Below are 15,224 nucleotides of genomic sequence, written 5' to 3' on the forward strand. Positions count from 1 at the left end.
GCCACAGATTAGCGAGAACAGGAAATTCCCACAAAGTTAACCCACTCAAAATGTTCAATAAACTGCCAATTCATGTTCAATCTATGGATACAAATTCTTTTAAAATTAAGTGGTACAGCTGGCTGTCAGATCATCCATTCTATGACATTAAAGAATTCTTTGAGATGCCTGAGGAGAATAAGACTGTCTGTAGTTAAACATATTATTTTGTGCTGTGGTTAATCGTGTGTAATTACAAAGTTTATACTATAAACAATAAAATACCATATTATATTAGATTATAAGATAGCTTGTTGTGTTAGCTTTTAAAAGCTATCCTTTGTAATTTGGTACACTGTCATGCTTCAAATGTATTTATAATGTATTGACAGAAGTTTGTTTTGTTATTCTGTATGTACTAGTACATCTTGTATGACGAAGCCAATATCATTGTAAAATGGTCTATGGTGAATAAAATTCTTGAAATTCTTGAAATATGGAAAGTGCTTCCATATGTCACATTGTTTGGTGTGGATGTAGTAGAAACTTCACACATAGTGTTGTTTATAAAGAATTCATTTAATATTTTTGGTGGTATCATAGACTGTCAGTTTTTATGTTTCCCTGCTGTTCTAGCCCAAGAACACTGCAACTTTATTCCATGAAAAAGTATAAACACATAAGAGACAGAGTACATACAACAGACAACACACAAGTGGCTGGCAGAGCCCCGTGGTCTCGTCTATATAGTCATTAGTTTTAACAGGGAGTGCAGCTGGTTGGCTGCATGCAACTGTTGTCATACTAACAGACTGGGTGATCTCCAATGGCCAAATCAAGAACAACCTTCATGTGTGAACTGTGAAGTAGCACACACAAAGATTTGATAGTTACATCACTCCTCTTCCATTGCAAAGAAGTGAGCACTGTGCTCATGTACATTTCTTCTGTCATCATTGTTGGTTGTTGGGTCATGTGATGTGCTGCCACCAGTGTGTAGAGTTGGAAGTGGTATTAATGTGGGCAGGTGTGGTGCCCAACCCCTGTGAGAGAGCATATGGTAGGACAGGTATCACTGGCATGGCTTTCATTTCCATGTCTAAGGCTGCTGAACAGGCGGCACTGGCTGCATGAAGTTGGTAATGGCAGAGGTGTCAGTGGTGACAATGCTGGGACTGGTGTCCCACCTTGGCCCATCACAGCTGAAGGGGGCACCCACTGCAGAGGAGACAGTTGTGAAGGCATCAACAATGGTAGAGGAGAAGCTGAGGGCACCGACTGCATTGTAAGAGTCAGCCAGGCATATGGAGGACACGACGGCATAGCTGCCCACTTGAAATCATAGCTGGTCAATATGTTGTGACAGCCTCCCCTCAGAAGTGCAGGTGATGTAGAGGTGATGGCCATGGTGGCTCTCAATTACTGTTGACATCAATTTCGGTTGGTGGCCAAAACACAAACCCAAATAGCTGTGCCAAGTTTGAAGTGTTGCAGCGCCAGTGTTGGCAGATGTCCTTGCATCGATTGAAGCAAATGTAGGAGAGTCTCGGGGAGGCCATGTAACAACTCTGCTGAACTCTTATCTCCAAAGGGGTACACCTATAAGAACCGAGGAACTGGTCAAGAGCCACTTCACATGACACATCCAAAATGTATTTTTTTTTATCTGAGTCTTAAATGTTTGTACTAGTCATTCTGCTTCCTTGTTTGAGTCATGACATGGTTAAAACCGCTTTTGTTCCAAATCCTTCAAATTCCTGAGACATGAACTGGGGGCCATTATATGTAACTAACATATACAGAAGATCTTCAATTGTAAAAATTTTTGTAGAGCTGAAACTGTTATTGCCACAGAAATAGACAGACAACACACCACATACAGAAACTTAGAATATGCATCAATTATAACAAGTCTGTAAAAATTCAAAAAAGATCCTACTAAATGTACATCAATTCATTCCCAAAGCTACTGTGGAGATGGCCACAGTGGCAAAGATGTATGGTGGACACCTGATGGGTGGCACACTGTGGGCAGGTTGCAACAACTCATGTTATTTCCCTATTAATGTCTATCTGAAAAAAACATGTCTGCATGCTAACACCTTTGCATGAGAGACAACCCAGTGGTTCACCTGTAATAAGTGCATAACCTCAGGCCGAAGGATGGACAGGACTACGATCCAAGGAGTGGTGCCCTCTGTAGCTAACAGCAGAACTCCATCCTAAACAGAAAGATGATTTTGAGTGTAAAAATAATTTCTTAAAAGATCAGAAGTACAGCCCAAAGATTTATCCGGCCAGCTGTGTTTTACAAAAGAAACAACTTTACATAAAATAGAATCTGTGGCTCCAATTTTAGTGCTAGTAATAGGAAAACCAGCAAAAGCATTCTGAGCTTCCATGTCTAAATGGAAACAAAGGAATTCTTCTTTATCAAACTGTGGATATATATCAATCAGCAGATGTGATAGGGCATTAGCAGTTGCATGTTGCATCGTAGGTCGAAAATATATCTCATAATTGTAATGTGACAGGAAAAGAGCCATTCCTGTAAGTGATGTGCAGCTGTGTCTGGAAAGGATGACAAAGGATTAAAAAGAGATAGCAGTGGTTTATGGTCTGTGATCAGGTGAAACTTGGACATAGAAAAACATGAAATTGTTTTAGAGCATACATGATTGCTAAACATTCTTTTTCCATCTGAGAATAATGCTGTTGCTCTGAATTTTAGAGTTTAGAGGCATATACAATAGGGTGTTCTGATCTGTCCACATACAATGTCAAGGTCAAACTGAGAAGCATCTGTAGCTAACACCAGGTACTGGACTGGCTGAGAAGTGACCAAATAAGGGGCCAACTGCAGCTTAGATTTCAGCAACTTGAACACCCAGTCACAAGCCAGGGACCATTGGAGAGGAACATTGTTACATAATAATGCATTGAGTGGTTGTGCCACAGGATCAGTGTGTGCTATGAATTTGTGGTAGTACACAATTTTTCCCAAAAATGGCTGTAATTCCTTGATGGTCGTGGGGTGTGGTAATTCCTTGATGGCTGGGGGGTGCAGTAACATGGCAATAGCATCAATATGCAGGTGCCATGGTTTAATGCCAGCATGCAACACTTCAGAACCTAAAAACATAATAGATGGTTGAAACAACTGTGTCTTGTCCAAACTGCACTTCAACCTTGCAGACTGTAAAACAGAAAATAGAGTAGGAAGGTTCTGCAAATGTTCCTCTGCAGAGACACCAGACACTGCTGTCATCTAAATATGTGGTGAAGTGTGGAACTTATGCAATAAGTTGCTCTAAAAAGTATTGAAAAATGGCTGGTGCAATTGCCACACCAAAAGGCAAGTGCTGGTATTGATAAAGCCCAAATGGCGTATTGATAACTAGAGGACATTTAAATTCCTCACCAGATGGTACTTGTAAATGTGCATCTGCTAAGTCAATCTTTGAAAAAGATTTTGGTAACAGCCCATCACAGCTTAGTAAAGGATATATATCAGTGATTGAATGTGCATTCACTGATTTTTAAAAGATCAGCACAGAGGTATAATTTACCTGTCGGTTTGTGTACTAACTCCAGTGGTGTTGTTGGAAGAAATAGGTCAAATAACTTCAAGGAATTAAGGATGGTCTGATTCTGCTTTTCTTGGTCCCCTAAAGTTACCGTCACTGGGCAGGTCCAGAAAAAATGGGGGCGGGAAAACTGTTTCATCATAATATGAGTTTTAAATTCTGTTGCACAACCCAGTTCTGGAGAAAATAAAGAGGAAAATTCAGCACAGAGAGCATCTAACTGTTGCTATGGAACCTGACTGGAAACCAAATTCACTTCATCATCGATGGAGAATCCAAAAAGTTTAAAAGCATCCAAACCAAACAGATTTTCAGTGTAACTTCGTCCACAAATAGGAATGCTAATGAACGAACCACAGCCTTTTAAGTCACAGGTACAGGAAACAGACCAAGAATGGGAGCCAGAGGGAAGAACCCAAATCCACATAAGTTTGAGAATGCACCAACAATAATGTTGCATCCATGTCCACCTACATGTCACACTTCAATGTATAACTTGCTTGGAGACTCCATCACTGCTGACACAGTGTTCACATCTACATCCATACCGTCCTCACTCTGGTTTGGAAGAGAGTTACACACAGAAGCAATATGTCTTTTTTTTATGGCACCTATAACAAGTTGCCCAGTACTTGGGGCATGTTGTCCATTCGAGTTGAATGAAGCAGGACGGGCATGACAGCAGTTGGACATGAGGCTGTTGCTGTTGTGACATGGACTTTTGTTGTCGCAAACGATGATTAGCTATACGGCACTGAGATGTCCATTGGTCTGCTGCAATAGCTTCTCCATTACCTTATGGATTGACTGAAGGCTGGGAGGGGTGAGAGGAACTGATTTCTGGAACTTTGGACAAGGTTTATGTCTACCTGCATCTTATGAAACTTCAAATGACTGAACTACGTTTAATACTTTGGTAAGCATAGGATTTTCACTTTGTAGATCTTGCTCATGAGCTTCCCTATCAGGAGCAAGAAACATGACTGCATCTTAAACCATATGACCTGCCTATGATTACTTATGAACATTTGTCATAAAATTACAACAATGACTAAGTGCATGTAGTTCTGCTGCCCATGCCCTATATGACTGTTTTGACTGCTTTTGACAATGGTAAAACTCAACACGAGCAGCAATAATGTGAGTACATTTACAGTGATAGACACACATCTGATCTAAAGAAAGACTTGAAGGTTCTTGTAAGGGGCGAGCTGACACAACAACTGATACACATCAGTTGAGATCCATGACAAAAAAGAGCCTTGCACAAGTTTACACCTGTTACCCCAAATGCCAGGAAACATTGTCACAGGCATTTTTCATAAGTGTCCCAGTCTTCTGTCGCATTGTCGTACACAGGGAATGGCAGCACATATGTTGTGGATGGCGCTGCACGTTGTACCAATGTAGCTATTAAACTGGAAATAGCAAATTTTTGTGCCTGCTGTTGCTCAAGAAGAGATTTAAGCACTGCCTTCATGCAAATTAAGCACAAAGGACCAATCACTGAAATAGAACATGTGAAGTCAAATACCATACTCATTGCCAAAGTTTTCTAACCCAAAACCACTGTAACTTTATTAGATGAAAAAGCATAAACACATTAAAGACAAAGTACATACAACAGACAACACCCAAGTGTTCTGCAGAGCCTTGTGCTCTACCATATATAGTCATTAGTTCTAACAGGGGGTGCAGCTGGCAGGCTGCACATACTATTGCTGTCATACTAGCAGGCTGGGTGGCCTCTAGTGGCTGAATCAAGCACAAACTTCATGCGCAAACTATGAAGCAATACACATGCAAATTTGGTAGTTACAGCAACTGCTATTGTATTTATTACCTTCCAGGCAGCTTTGCATTTGTTGCCAGAATTTTCAATGAAAGCATCATTGGCTCTATGTGATTTTCTGTCTGTACTCTGGTCCTGTACTTTCTATTTTTTCCTATCTTCTTTGTATCTCTGCTTCAATCATAGGTTACAAGTTTTAGCCATTTTATGTGGACAACAACAATGTTTCTCAGGTTAGGCAGTTCAAGTGTGAACCACTTGTTCTGCTTTTTTGGTATGCTGTACCATCTGTTTACACCTTTTTGGTTATTTGTGAGCAACAGTTTTAATAAATAAGTTAAAAGCATTACATTGTCATAACAATTATATACTGTATCCCACTCAAGTTTTGACAGTTTTGACAGTTTTTGTCTTAGGTGTGTGATGTTGCCTGGATATATCAGTCTGATCCTCTTAATGTGTTTGGGTTGCTGAATAGAATGTTTTCACAGTTGACCATCAATTACAGGCTGTGGCAGTCATATAACATTGGATCTCTCCATACAGATATTTGTCTTTCATCAAACTGGAGATTAAATTATCCAGGCATGCATCTTATTGGGCTGGCTTGTCGTTCACACTCTACTGCATACATTAACCAGTATATTTTCATGTAAATATCTCTTACTGGTTAAACTGTCAGATCTCAGTTTAGCTGTCATAAGATGTTGCATTAGACATGTTGCTTTTAAACACTCAGTATTTGGGTTGATTAAAAATTTGTTTGCAATACCAGTTTCATTTCAGTAAACTGTTACCTTCAAAGATAAACTTTGATTGCTGAGTCTTTCATCAAAGCATAAGGAAGAAGAAACAATAAACAGAAATGGTGGGAATGTTTTAAAAATCTGTATTTCCTGAAATTAAATGAGAATGAAGTTTGTGCATGTCTCCTTATAAAATTGCATTAATCTTTTTGAATGTGAGAGCTATTAGCACTTGTGATGTAAGTAATGTTGTCATCTGACTCTTTTGAATACCTAACAGTATCACTGTAGTATCTTTATAACTTTCTATTCAGAGGCACTGCATATAAAATTTTAATCATTGATATTGCTATGTGCGTCCTTGTGACACTGTTAATATTAATTTGATTTTCATACTTAGGGTTTACACCAAGTTCATTGTTAGATGATAGTCTTTTATGATATAAACTATTTCTAATTTGAAGCTTCATGGCAGATTAAAACTGTGTGCCAGACTGAGACTCAAACTCGGGACCTGCCTTTCGCAGGCAAGTGCTCTATGAACTACCAAGCACAGCTCACAACCCATTCCCACAGCTTTGATTCCACCAGTACATCTCCTATCTTCCAAACTTCACAGAGGCTCTCCTGTGAACATTGCAGAACTAGCACTCCTGGAAGAAAGGATATTGCATAGACATGGTTTTGCCACAGCGTGGGGGATGTTTCCAGAATGAAATTTTTATTCTGCAGCAGAGTGTGTGCTGATATGAAACTTCCTGGCAGATTAAGACTGTGTGCTGGACTGAAACTTGAACTCGGGACCTTTGCCTTTCATAGGCAAGTACTCTACCAACTGAGCTACCCAAGCACATCTCACGACGCATCCCCACAGCTTCAATTCTGCCAGTACCTTGTTTCCTACCTTATAGACTTCATAGGAGCTCTCCTGCAAACATTGCAGAACTAGCTTTCCTAGAAGAAATGTACAGCACTTGCCCACGAAAGGCAAAGGTTCCTGAGTTTGAGTCTTGGTTCGGCACACAGTTTCAATTTGCCAGGTAGTTTCATATCAGTGCACACTCCACTGCAGAGTGAAAATTTCATTCTGGTATTTCCGATTTGCTTAAAAAATTAACATCCTGATAACCTGGATTTATATATTTTAAACTGATTTATATAAAAATATTAATCTGATATTTTTTGTTAGTTGTCAGTTACATCAGTCATACCACTAATATCTGTGAAATTACTTTTTCTGAAGTTTCTCCCATCTGGTTTTATATTTTATGTAGGCAGTATTCATAGTGACATTCTTTTTCTTATCACCATAATATATTAATTACACATATTTCATCTCATTAGCACATGAAAAGAAATATTTATTGCTGGAATGGTAAGTTTCAAGAGCATTTTTTCTTTTTCTTTTTTTTTTGTTATAAAGTTTAATTTTACCTAAAAGTTATTGTAGAGTTCTATATCCTTACTAAATCCTTAACTTTGATTTCTGGCAAACTTAAAATTAAAAATAAGTGTTGAAGAGTGACTTATAAATATTTTTTCCCAACAGTGTTGTACCCTCCAATGTTTTCTACCATGGGATGAATGACGGAACAGCGGACTTTAATCCGGATGACACTGTGTATGTAAAATCTTCAGCATTCATTACTCTAGCTGCTGCCTTGCGACTTAAGTGTATTCTGATTCCATGTTTTTTTTTTTTGTTTTTTACAGTGGTGAATTAATACCCAAGAAAAACTGGAATAATTTTGTGCAATCAGTTCGCTCAAAGCTTACTGTGAAACAGGTAGTTGACGGTGTAAGGAATGGAGCAGAATTATCCTTTGATTATCTTTTATTGGTGCTGACAGCAGAGTAAGATATTCAGTATTTTGTACATTTCTATTTTTAGTTGTTTCATAAAATGTAATGTAAGGTTTCAGTTGTATTAAAAGTTGACAATATCTTTTAATTAATCTGAATTATCTGTTACTTCAACATACATATAGATCAAGACACTTTATGGTGCATAATTGCAGTGGTTCATATCAAGCAGTCTCTTTCTCATTTCATTTAGGAACTTCTACTTTTTCCTGCACTACCTTGTCTTTAAGGACTTGTGCTAAACACACAAAAAGGGGGAAGAACAATTTTACAACCTGCTTCAAATACTATTTTTTTGTGTATTAGCAGTGTAGTCATAGTTCCTCATGGCTCTGCTAAGAGCCATGAGAAGTCAGACACTTTGTATCAGTTTAGATACTTGTCAAATAATTCATTCACAACTATCTTGTATGACCCTTTTATATTGTTGGTGATGATGCATGTGTTTTTCTGCCTTCTGGTAATTAGCCTGTTGAAATCTGTGTTTACTGTTGTTACTTGTGTGAGTACACACACACACACACACACACACACACACACACACACACACACACACACACACACACACACTCTATCTGTATAACTACAGTGTGCAGGCAGAATGCACTGTGCTGGGACTGCAGTTCTGCAGCTTGACTGGTGTGATGGATTGTATCAGGTGTGTCAGGTGAAGTGGGTGAGGGTAGAAAGGAGGTGGGAAGAGGAGGACGGTTGCATAAGGTGGTTGGCAGCTGAGAGGCAGGCGGTGCATGGAATAGGTATGCAGGAGGGAGAGGCAGCAGTTGCATGGATGGGACTACAACAGTGATACTGGCACTGATGAGTTAGTTCGAGCAGTGCACAAAGATGCAAAGATGACAATAACATGGCGTGGTGGGTTGGGAGGTGACAACAGAGCAGAGTAAGGGGAGACTGCTGTGAAGAGGCTGTGGACACAGGATAAATAAAGACAAGATTCCTGTGATAGGGTAGGGTGTGTGTGGAGCGGGGGACTAGCAGAGACTGAGGCCAGGAGAAGTATGGGAATGTATTGCAGGACAATTGGCACTCCATAGTTCAGAAAAAATGCCTTGGAAGCAAAGGTCCAGATGGCAGGTGTTGCAAAGCAGCCACTGAAACTGAAAATGTGCTCAGCAGCAGTTTTGCCACTTGGTGGTCAGTTCAGTTCGAGTCCACAGTTTGGCAGTGCCATTAGTTCAGATGGGCAGCTGGTTGATGGTCAAGCTCACATAAAATGCTGTGCAGAAATTACACTAGAGGTGGTATATGACATGACTGTTTCACTGGCGGTTCTGCCTTTCGTTGAGTAGGGAAGCCTGTGATGAAATCGGAGTAGGAAGTGCTGGGTGGAGGTATCAGACAGCACTTGCTGTGGTCAAACTTTCACTAAGGCCCTCAGAGACATGCACAATCCATTCTGGACTGAAAAAGCTCAACCACAATATTTACTAAGACTTCCACTATCTATAATAGTGCCTGGAAATGAGGAAAATCATAGCACAAACCTTCTGTGGGCACGGCACTTGTTGACAACTTAATGCCTCTTCCATTCGTTTAGTTAACTGCTATTTCTGGGAAGTTCAACCCTTCCTTCTCACACATTTTCACACCTTCTTTCTTGGGATTAATCCAGTTTGTGGTGACTAACAATAAAGAGAGATGAATACTTTAACTCTGTTGCGAATCCATGGGCTTTTAATTGTAACACTTTTAATAATCACATTCACAGTACTCTTTTTATGATATAATTTTGTAACTCATTTATTGAGAAGCGAACATTGCAAATTTGTCCAATTTAAGACATTCATATGTGCTAAATAATATTTTGACAGAAAGTCACCTCATAACATATAAAACAATGGAAAATCTTAGAAGGAATAATGACAATATTACGAAAAAGATATATTGCTACTCACCAAAAGAGGAGATATTGAGTCACAAACAGGTGTAAACCTGTGCTAGTTCATACATTCATCCACTTATCCCCTTCCCTCCACACACTCCAGAACAACACACAACTAATCTGTCTCCTTTCTTCCCCCCTCCACTACTTCTCCCGCTCCCTCCTCCTAAACCTCCCAACTCCACCTAGCAGCCCTACACTAACTAACTATCCTATCCTCACCACATCCTAGTGCTACACCCTCCATCTCTCCCCCCTACTATACCTCCCCCCTTGCCACCCCAGCCTCCTACTCCCCCCCCCCCCCCCCCCCACACACACACAGATTGCTTCTCCCATCAAACACAGTTGCTTGCAGTCAGGCCTCAGCGGCCAGAGACTATGAGTGTGTGTGTGTGATGTGCTTGTGTGTGTGTGTGTGTTTTTTTTTTTTTTACGTTAGAAGAAGAACTTCTGGCCAAAAGCACACACATATAGCAGCATTTTTGTTGTGCCTATCTGAATTTCAGCATCTTCTCAGTATGGTGAGTAGCAATCTGATTTTTTTTTTTTCTAACTTCAAGTCGTTCTGTGCCCCTATCTTATTCTGGGCAGCACTGTACATCTTCATGTTAGAATGCAAGTTAAGTAAACTGCAGTCATGAGGAGCTCAGAATTGGTGACACTTGGTTCCAGATTGTGGGCTCCTGTCATAAAATGCACTTATTTCTCCTTTTATAATACTGACGGGTACTGAAAGCTTGAATGGCAAACACTGAAGCAAAATGTCATTATATTTTTTCCATTGCTGTCATTCCATAATTTTACACAATTTTCACCTGCGACATTTGTATCTTATAGCATAATTGCTGCTGTTGGCCTACTGGAGAACAACTCTGTCAACATTGTAGCAGCTATGCTTGTCTCGCCACTTATGGTGAGTATTTATGGTAGATGTTACCTGTTAACAGATTTGAAATTTAATATATTAATTAATAGTTCTGGATAAATAATTCATGTGGAAAAAATTATATGATTTTATGTTGGCAGTATTACAGTTTTTCTCTACTAATATTTTCACATTTTTCCCACCTGGAAACAGACATTTAAACATTTTTGGAGTTTCATGAGGTGAGTGATAAGTGCAGTAAACTACACAGAAAAAAGAAACATTTATTTCTCAGTCTCAAACAGCTCAGTACTTGTGGTCCAATAATGTTACAATTGTTTTATTCTCTCAGGAAATGGATTCATTTTCTGTGTAGCTTAATATTAATTTGCAGTACAGACACCTTGTCATTCATTAAGAATAACAAAATTCTGCTGCCTTAGCTGGGTTCATCATCATCATCATCATCATCATCATCATCATCATCATCATCATTTGAGACTGATTACGCCTTTCAGCATTCAGTCTGGAGCATAGGCCCCCTTATACAGTTCCTCCATGATCCCCTATTCAATGCTAACATTGGTGCCTCTTCTGATGTTAAACCTATTACTTCAAAATCATTCTTAACCGAATCCAGGTACCTTCTCCTCGGTCTGCCCCGACTCCTCCTACCCTGTACTGCTGAATCCATGAGTCTCTTGGGTAACCTTGCTTCTCCCATGCGTGTAACATGACCCCACCATCTAAGCCTGTTCGCCCTGACTGCTACATCTATAGAGTTCATTCCCAGTTTTTCTTTGATTTCCTCATTGTGGACACCCTCCTGCCATTGTTTCCATCTACTAGTACCTGCAATCATCCTAGCCACTTTCATATCCGTAACCTCAACCTTGTTGATAAGGTAACCTGAATCCACCCAGCTTTCGCTCCCATACAACAAAGTTGGTTGAAAGATTGAACGGTGCACAGATAACTTAGTCTTGGTACTGACATCCTTCTTGCAGAAGAGAGTAGATCGTAGCTGAGCGCTCACTGCATTAGCTTTGCTACACCTCGCTTCCAGTTCTTTCACTATCTTGCTATCCTGGGAGAATATGCATCCTAAGTACTTGAAACCGTCCACCTGTTCTATCTTTGTTCCTCCTATTTGGCACTCAATCCGTTTATATTTCTTTCCCACTGACATTACTTTCGTTTTGGAGATGCTAATCTTCATACCATAGTCCTTACATTTCTGCTCTAGCTCTGAAATATTACTTTGCAAACTTTCAATCGAATCTGCCATCACAACTAAGTCATCCGCATATGCAAGACTGCTTATTTTGTGTTCACATATCTTAATCTCACCCAGCCAGTCTATTATTTTCAACATATGATCCATAAATAATATGAGCAACAGTGGAGACAGGTTGCAGCCTTGTCTTACCCCTGAAACTACTCTGAACCATGAACTCAATTTACCGTCAACTCTAACTGCTGCCTGACTATCCATGTAAAGACCTTTAATGCTTGCAAAAGTTTGCCTCCTATTCCATAATCTTGTAGAACAGACAATAACTTCCTCCTAGGAACCCGGTCATATGCCTTTTCTAGATCTATAAAGCATAGATACAATTCCCTGTTCCACTCATAACACTTCTCCATTATTTGCCGTAAGCTAAAGATCTGGTCCTGACAACCTCTAAGAGGCCTAAACCCACACTGATTTTCATCCAATTGGTCCTCAACTAATACTCGCACTTTCCTTTCAACAATACCTGAGAAGATTTTACCCACAACACTGATTAAAGAGATACCTATGTAGTTGTTACAATCTTTTCTGTTTCCATGTTTAAAGATTGGTGAGATTACTGCTTTTGTCCAGTCTGATGGAACCTGTCCTGACTCCCAGGGCATTTCAATTATCCTGTGTAGCCATTTAAGACCTGACATTCCACTGTATTTGATGAGTTCCGACTTAATTTCATCCACCCCAGCTGCTTTATTGCACTGCAATCTATTGACCATTTTTTCCACTTCCTCAAATGTGATCCTATTTCCATCATCATTCCTATCCCATTCTACCTTGAAATCTGAAACATTACTGATCGTATTTTCACCTACATTGAGCAACTCTTCAAAATATTCCCTCCATCTGCCCAAGGCATCCACAGGATTCACCAGCAGTTTTCCTGACCTGTCCAAAATGCTTGTCATTTCCTTCTTACCTCCCTTTCGAAGACTGCTAATTACACTCCAGAATGGTTTTCCAGCAGCTTGACCCATAGTCTGCAACCTGTTTCCAAAGTATTCCCACGATTTCTTCTTGGATGCTGCAATTATCTGTTTGGCTTTGTTTCTTTCTTCAACATAACTTTCTCTGTCTACCTGGGTTCTGGTATGTAGCCATTTTTGATACGCCTTCTTTTTCCTTTTACAGGCTGCCTTGACTGTATCATTCCACCAAGCTGTTTGCTTCATCCTACTTTTACACACTACTGTTCCAAGACATTCTTTAGCCACTTCTAGTACTGTGTCCCTGTACCTTGTCCATTCCTTTTCCAATGACTGTAATTGACTACATTCAACTAACTGGTACCTTTCTGAGATCGCTGTTATGTACTTGTGCCTGATTTCCTTATCCTGAAGTTTCTCCACTCTTATCCTCCTACATATGGACCTGACCTCCTGCACTTTCGGCCTCACAATCCCAATTTCACTGCAGATTAAATAATGATCAGTGTCATCAAAGAATCCCCTGAATACACATGTGTCCCTCACAGCCTTCCTGAATTCCTGATCTGTTATTATATAGTCAATGACAGATCTGGTTCCCCTGCCTTCCCAAGTATACCAGTGAATGTTCTTATGTTTAAAAAAGGAGTTTGTGATTACTAAGCCCATACTGGCACAGAAATCCAAGAGTTGTTTCCCATTCCTGTTGGCCTCCATATCCTCTCCAAATTTAACCATAACCTTTTCATACCCTTCTGTTCGATTTCCAATCCTGACGTTAAAATCACCCATGAGCAGAACACTGTCCTTGTCCTTTACTCTAACAACTACATCACTGAGTGCCTCATAAAAACTATCCATCTTATCTTGATCTGTCCCTTCACAATGCGAATATACTGACACAATCCTAATTTTCTTGCTAGACGCTGTCAAATCTATCCACATCAGTCGTTCGTTTACATACCTTATTGCAACTACGCCGGGTTCCATTTCTTTCCTGATGTAAAGCCCTACACCCCATTGTGCTATTCCTGCTTTGACTCCTGACAGGTAGACCTTGTATTCTCCCACTTCCTCTTCTTTCTCACCCCTTACCCAAATGTCACTAACAGCTAAAACGTCCAGCCCCATCTTACTTGCAGCCTCTGCCAGCTCTACCTTCTTCCCAGAGTAGCCCCCATTGATATTAATAGCTCCCCATCTCATTACCATTTGTTTGCCAGGTCGTATCTTAGGAGTCCCTGGTTTGTCAGTTAGAGGTGGGACTCCGTCACCTCCAAAGGTCCGAGGCATTTTTCTCTGATTGTTGCCAGCATCATATTTGAAGTACCAGGGAAGAAGGTTGCTAGCCTTACTTGCCCTGAGTCCCATTGGATTTTACCCCTAACGGCTGAGGGACTAACCGGTGGATTTGGTAGTCTTTGCCGTATGAGCACAAAGGTGACCACGACTCAGAATATGTCCAAGATGCCCAGCCTTATTCCAAAGAAACTGGTATCCCAACTGTCGGGACCACTTACTTGGCCACTTATACGTTGCCCGTGGTTCATGAACTAGGACATGACTACAGGAACCCACACCATGAACCACTTAACTGGGTTAGGAAACAAAAAAGGTCATGGGCCAAAATAAGCAGAATATGGTAGCTAGGGAATTATTTTATATTGAACAAGTATTGTTCTGCAGTTTGCAGATATTGGAGATACATCATATCCAATTCTTCTGTAGCCCAGCTCATGCAGTTTTGCTACCTCCGTGGTTGCCACATGTACAAATTCTTTGTCCTGATGCCAAAGCTGTTTTTTGTGTCTTAGTATTCATTGCTTCTACTTTAGTTTTGGAAATGTTACAGCAATATTGTATAGTAAGAGCCAATCAATGTTTGACCCATTTTTTTTTTTTTTGTAGTAAAAGTTGTTTTTGTAGTCTTCAGTTGAAGACTGGTTTATTGCAACTGAACATGATAGCCAGTACTGTGCTAGCCTCTTCATCTCTGTGTAACTACTGCAATCTAATCTACTTGAACCTGCTTACTGCATTCATGCCTAGTCTCCTTCTACAATTTTTATTTGCATTCTTTCCTGATATACCAAATTGATTGTTCCATGATCCTTCAGAATGAGTCCTATCAATTGATCCCTTCTAATAGTCAGGTTGTGGCATAAATTTCTTTTTTTCCCAATGTGATTCAGTACTCCTCACCAGTTATTCGATCTACCCATTAAATCTTCAACAATTTTCTGTAGCAGTGCATCTCAAAAGCTTCTGT

At 40.0% G+C, this 15,224-nt stretch overlaps 1 protein-coding gene across 2 annotated transcripts in view; it reads left to right on the plus strand.

The window, feature by feature from the left end:
• The window catches only part of LOC126177083 (uncharacterized), a 198,391-nt gene that overhangs the window by 62,445 nt on the left and 120,722 nt on the right, over positions 1-15,224 (plus strand). For both annotated transcript variants that reach the window (XM_049924330.1, XM_049924331.1), the window contains exons 4-6: positions 7,654-7,725; positions 7,818-7,958; positions 10,711-10,786. In XM_049924330.1, coding sequence (XP_049780287.1) covers positions 7,654-7,725; positions 7,818-7,958; positions 10,711-10,786 — 289 coding nt within the window. The remainder of the gene's footprint in view (positions 1-7,653; positions 7,726-7,817; positions 7,959-10,710; positions 10,787-15,224) is intronic.

This window comes from Schistocerca cancellata, chromosome 3 (genome assembly GCF_023864275.1).
Source record: "Schistocerca cancellata isolate TAMUIC-IGC-003103 chromosome 3, iqSchCanc2.1, whole genome shotgun sequence".
In the NCBI taxonomy this organism is placed as follows: Eukaryota; Metazoa; Arthropoda; class Insecta; order Orthoptera; family Acrididae; genus Schistocerca; species Schistocerca cancellata.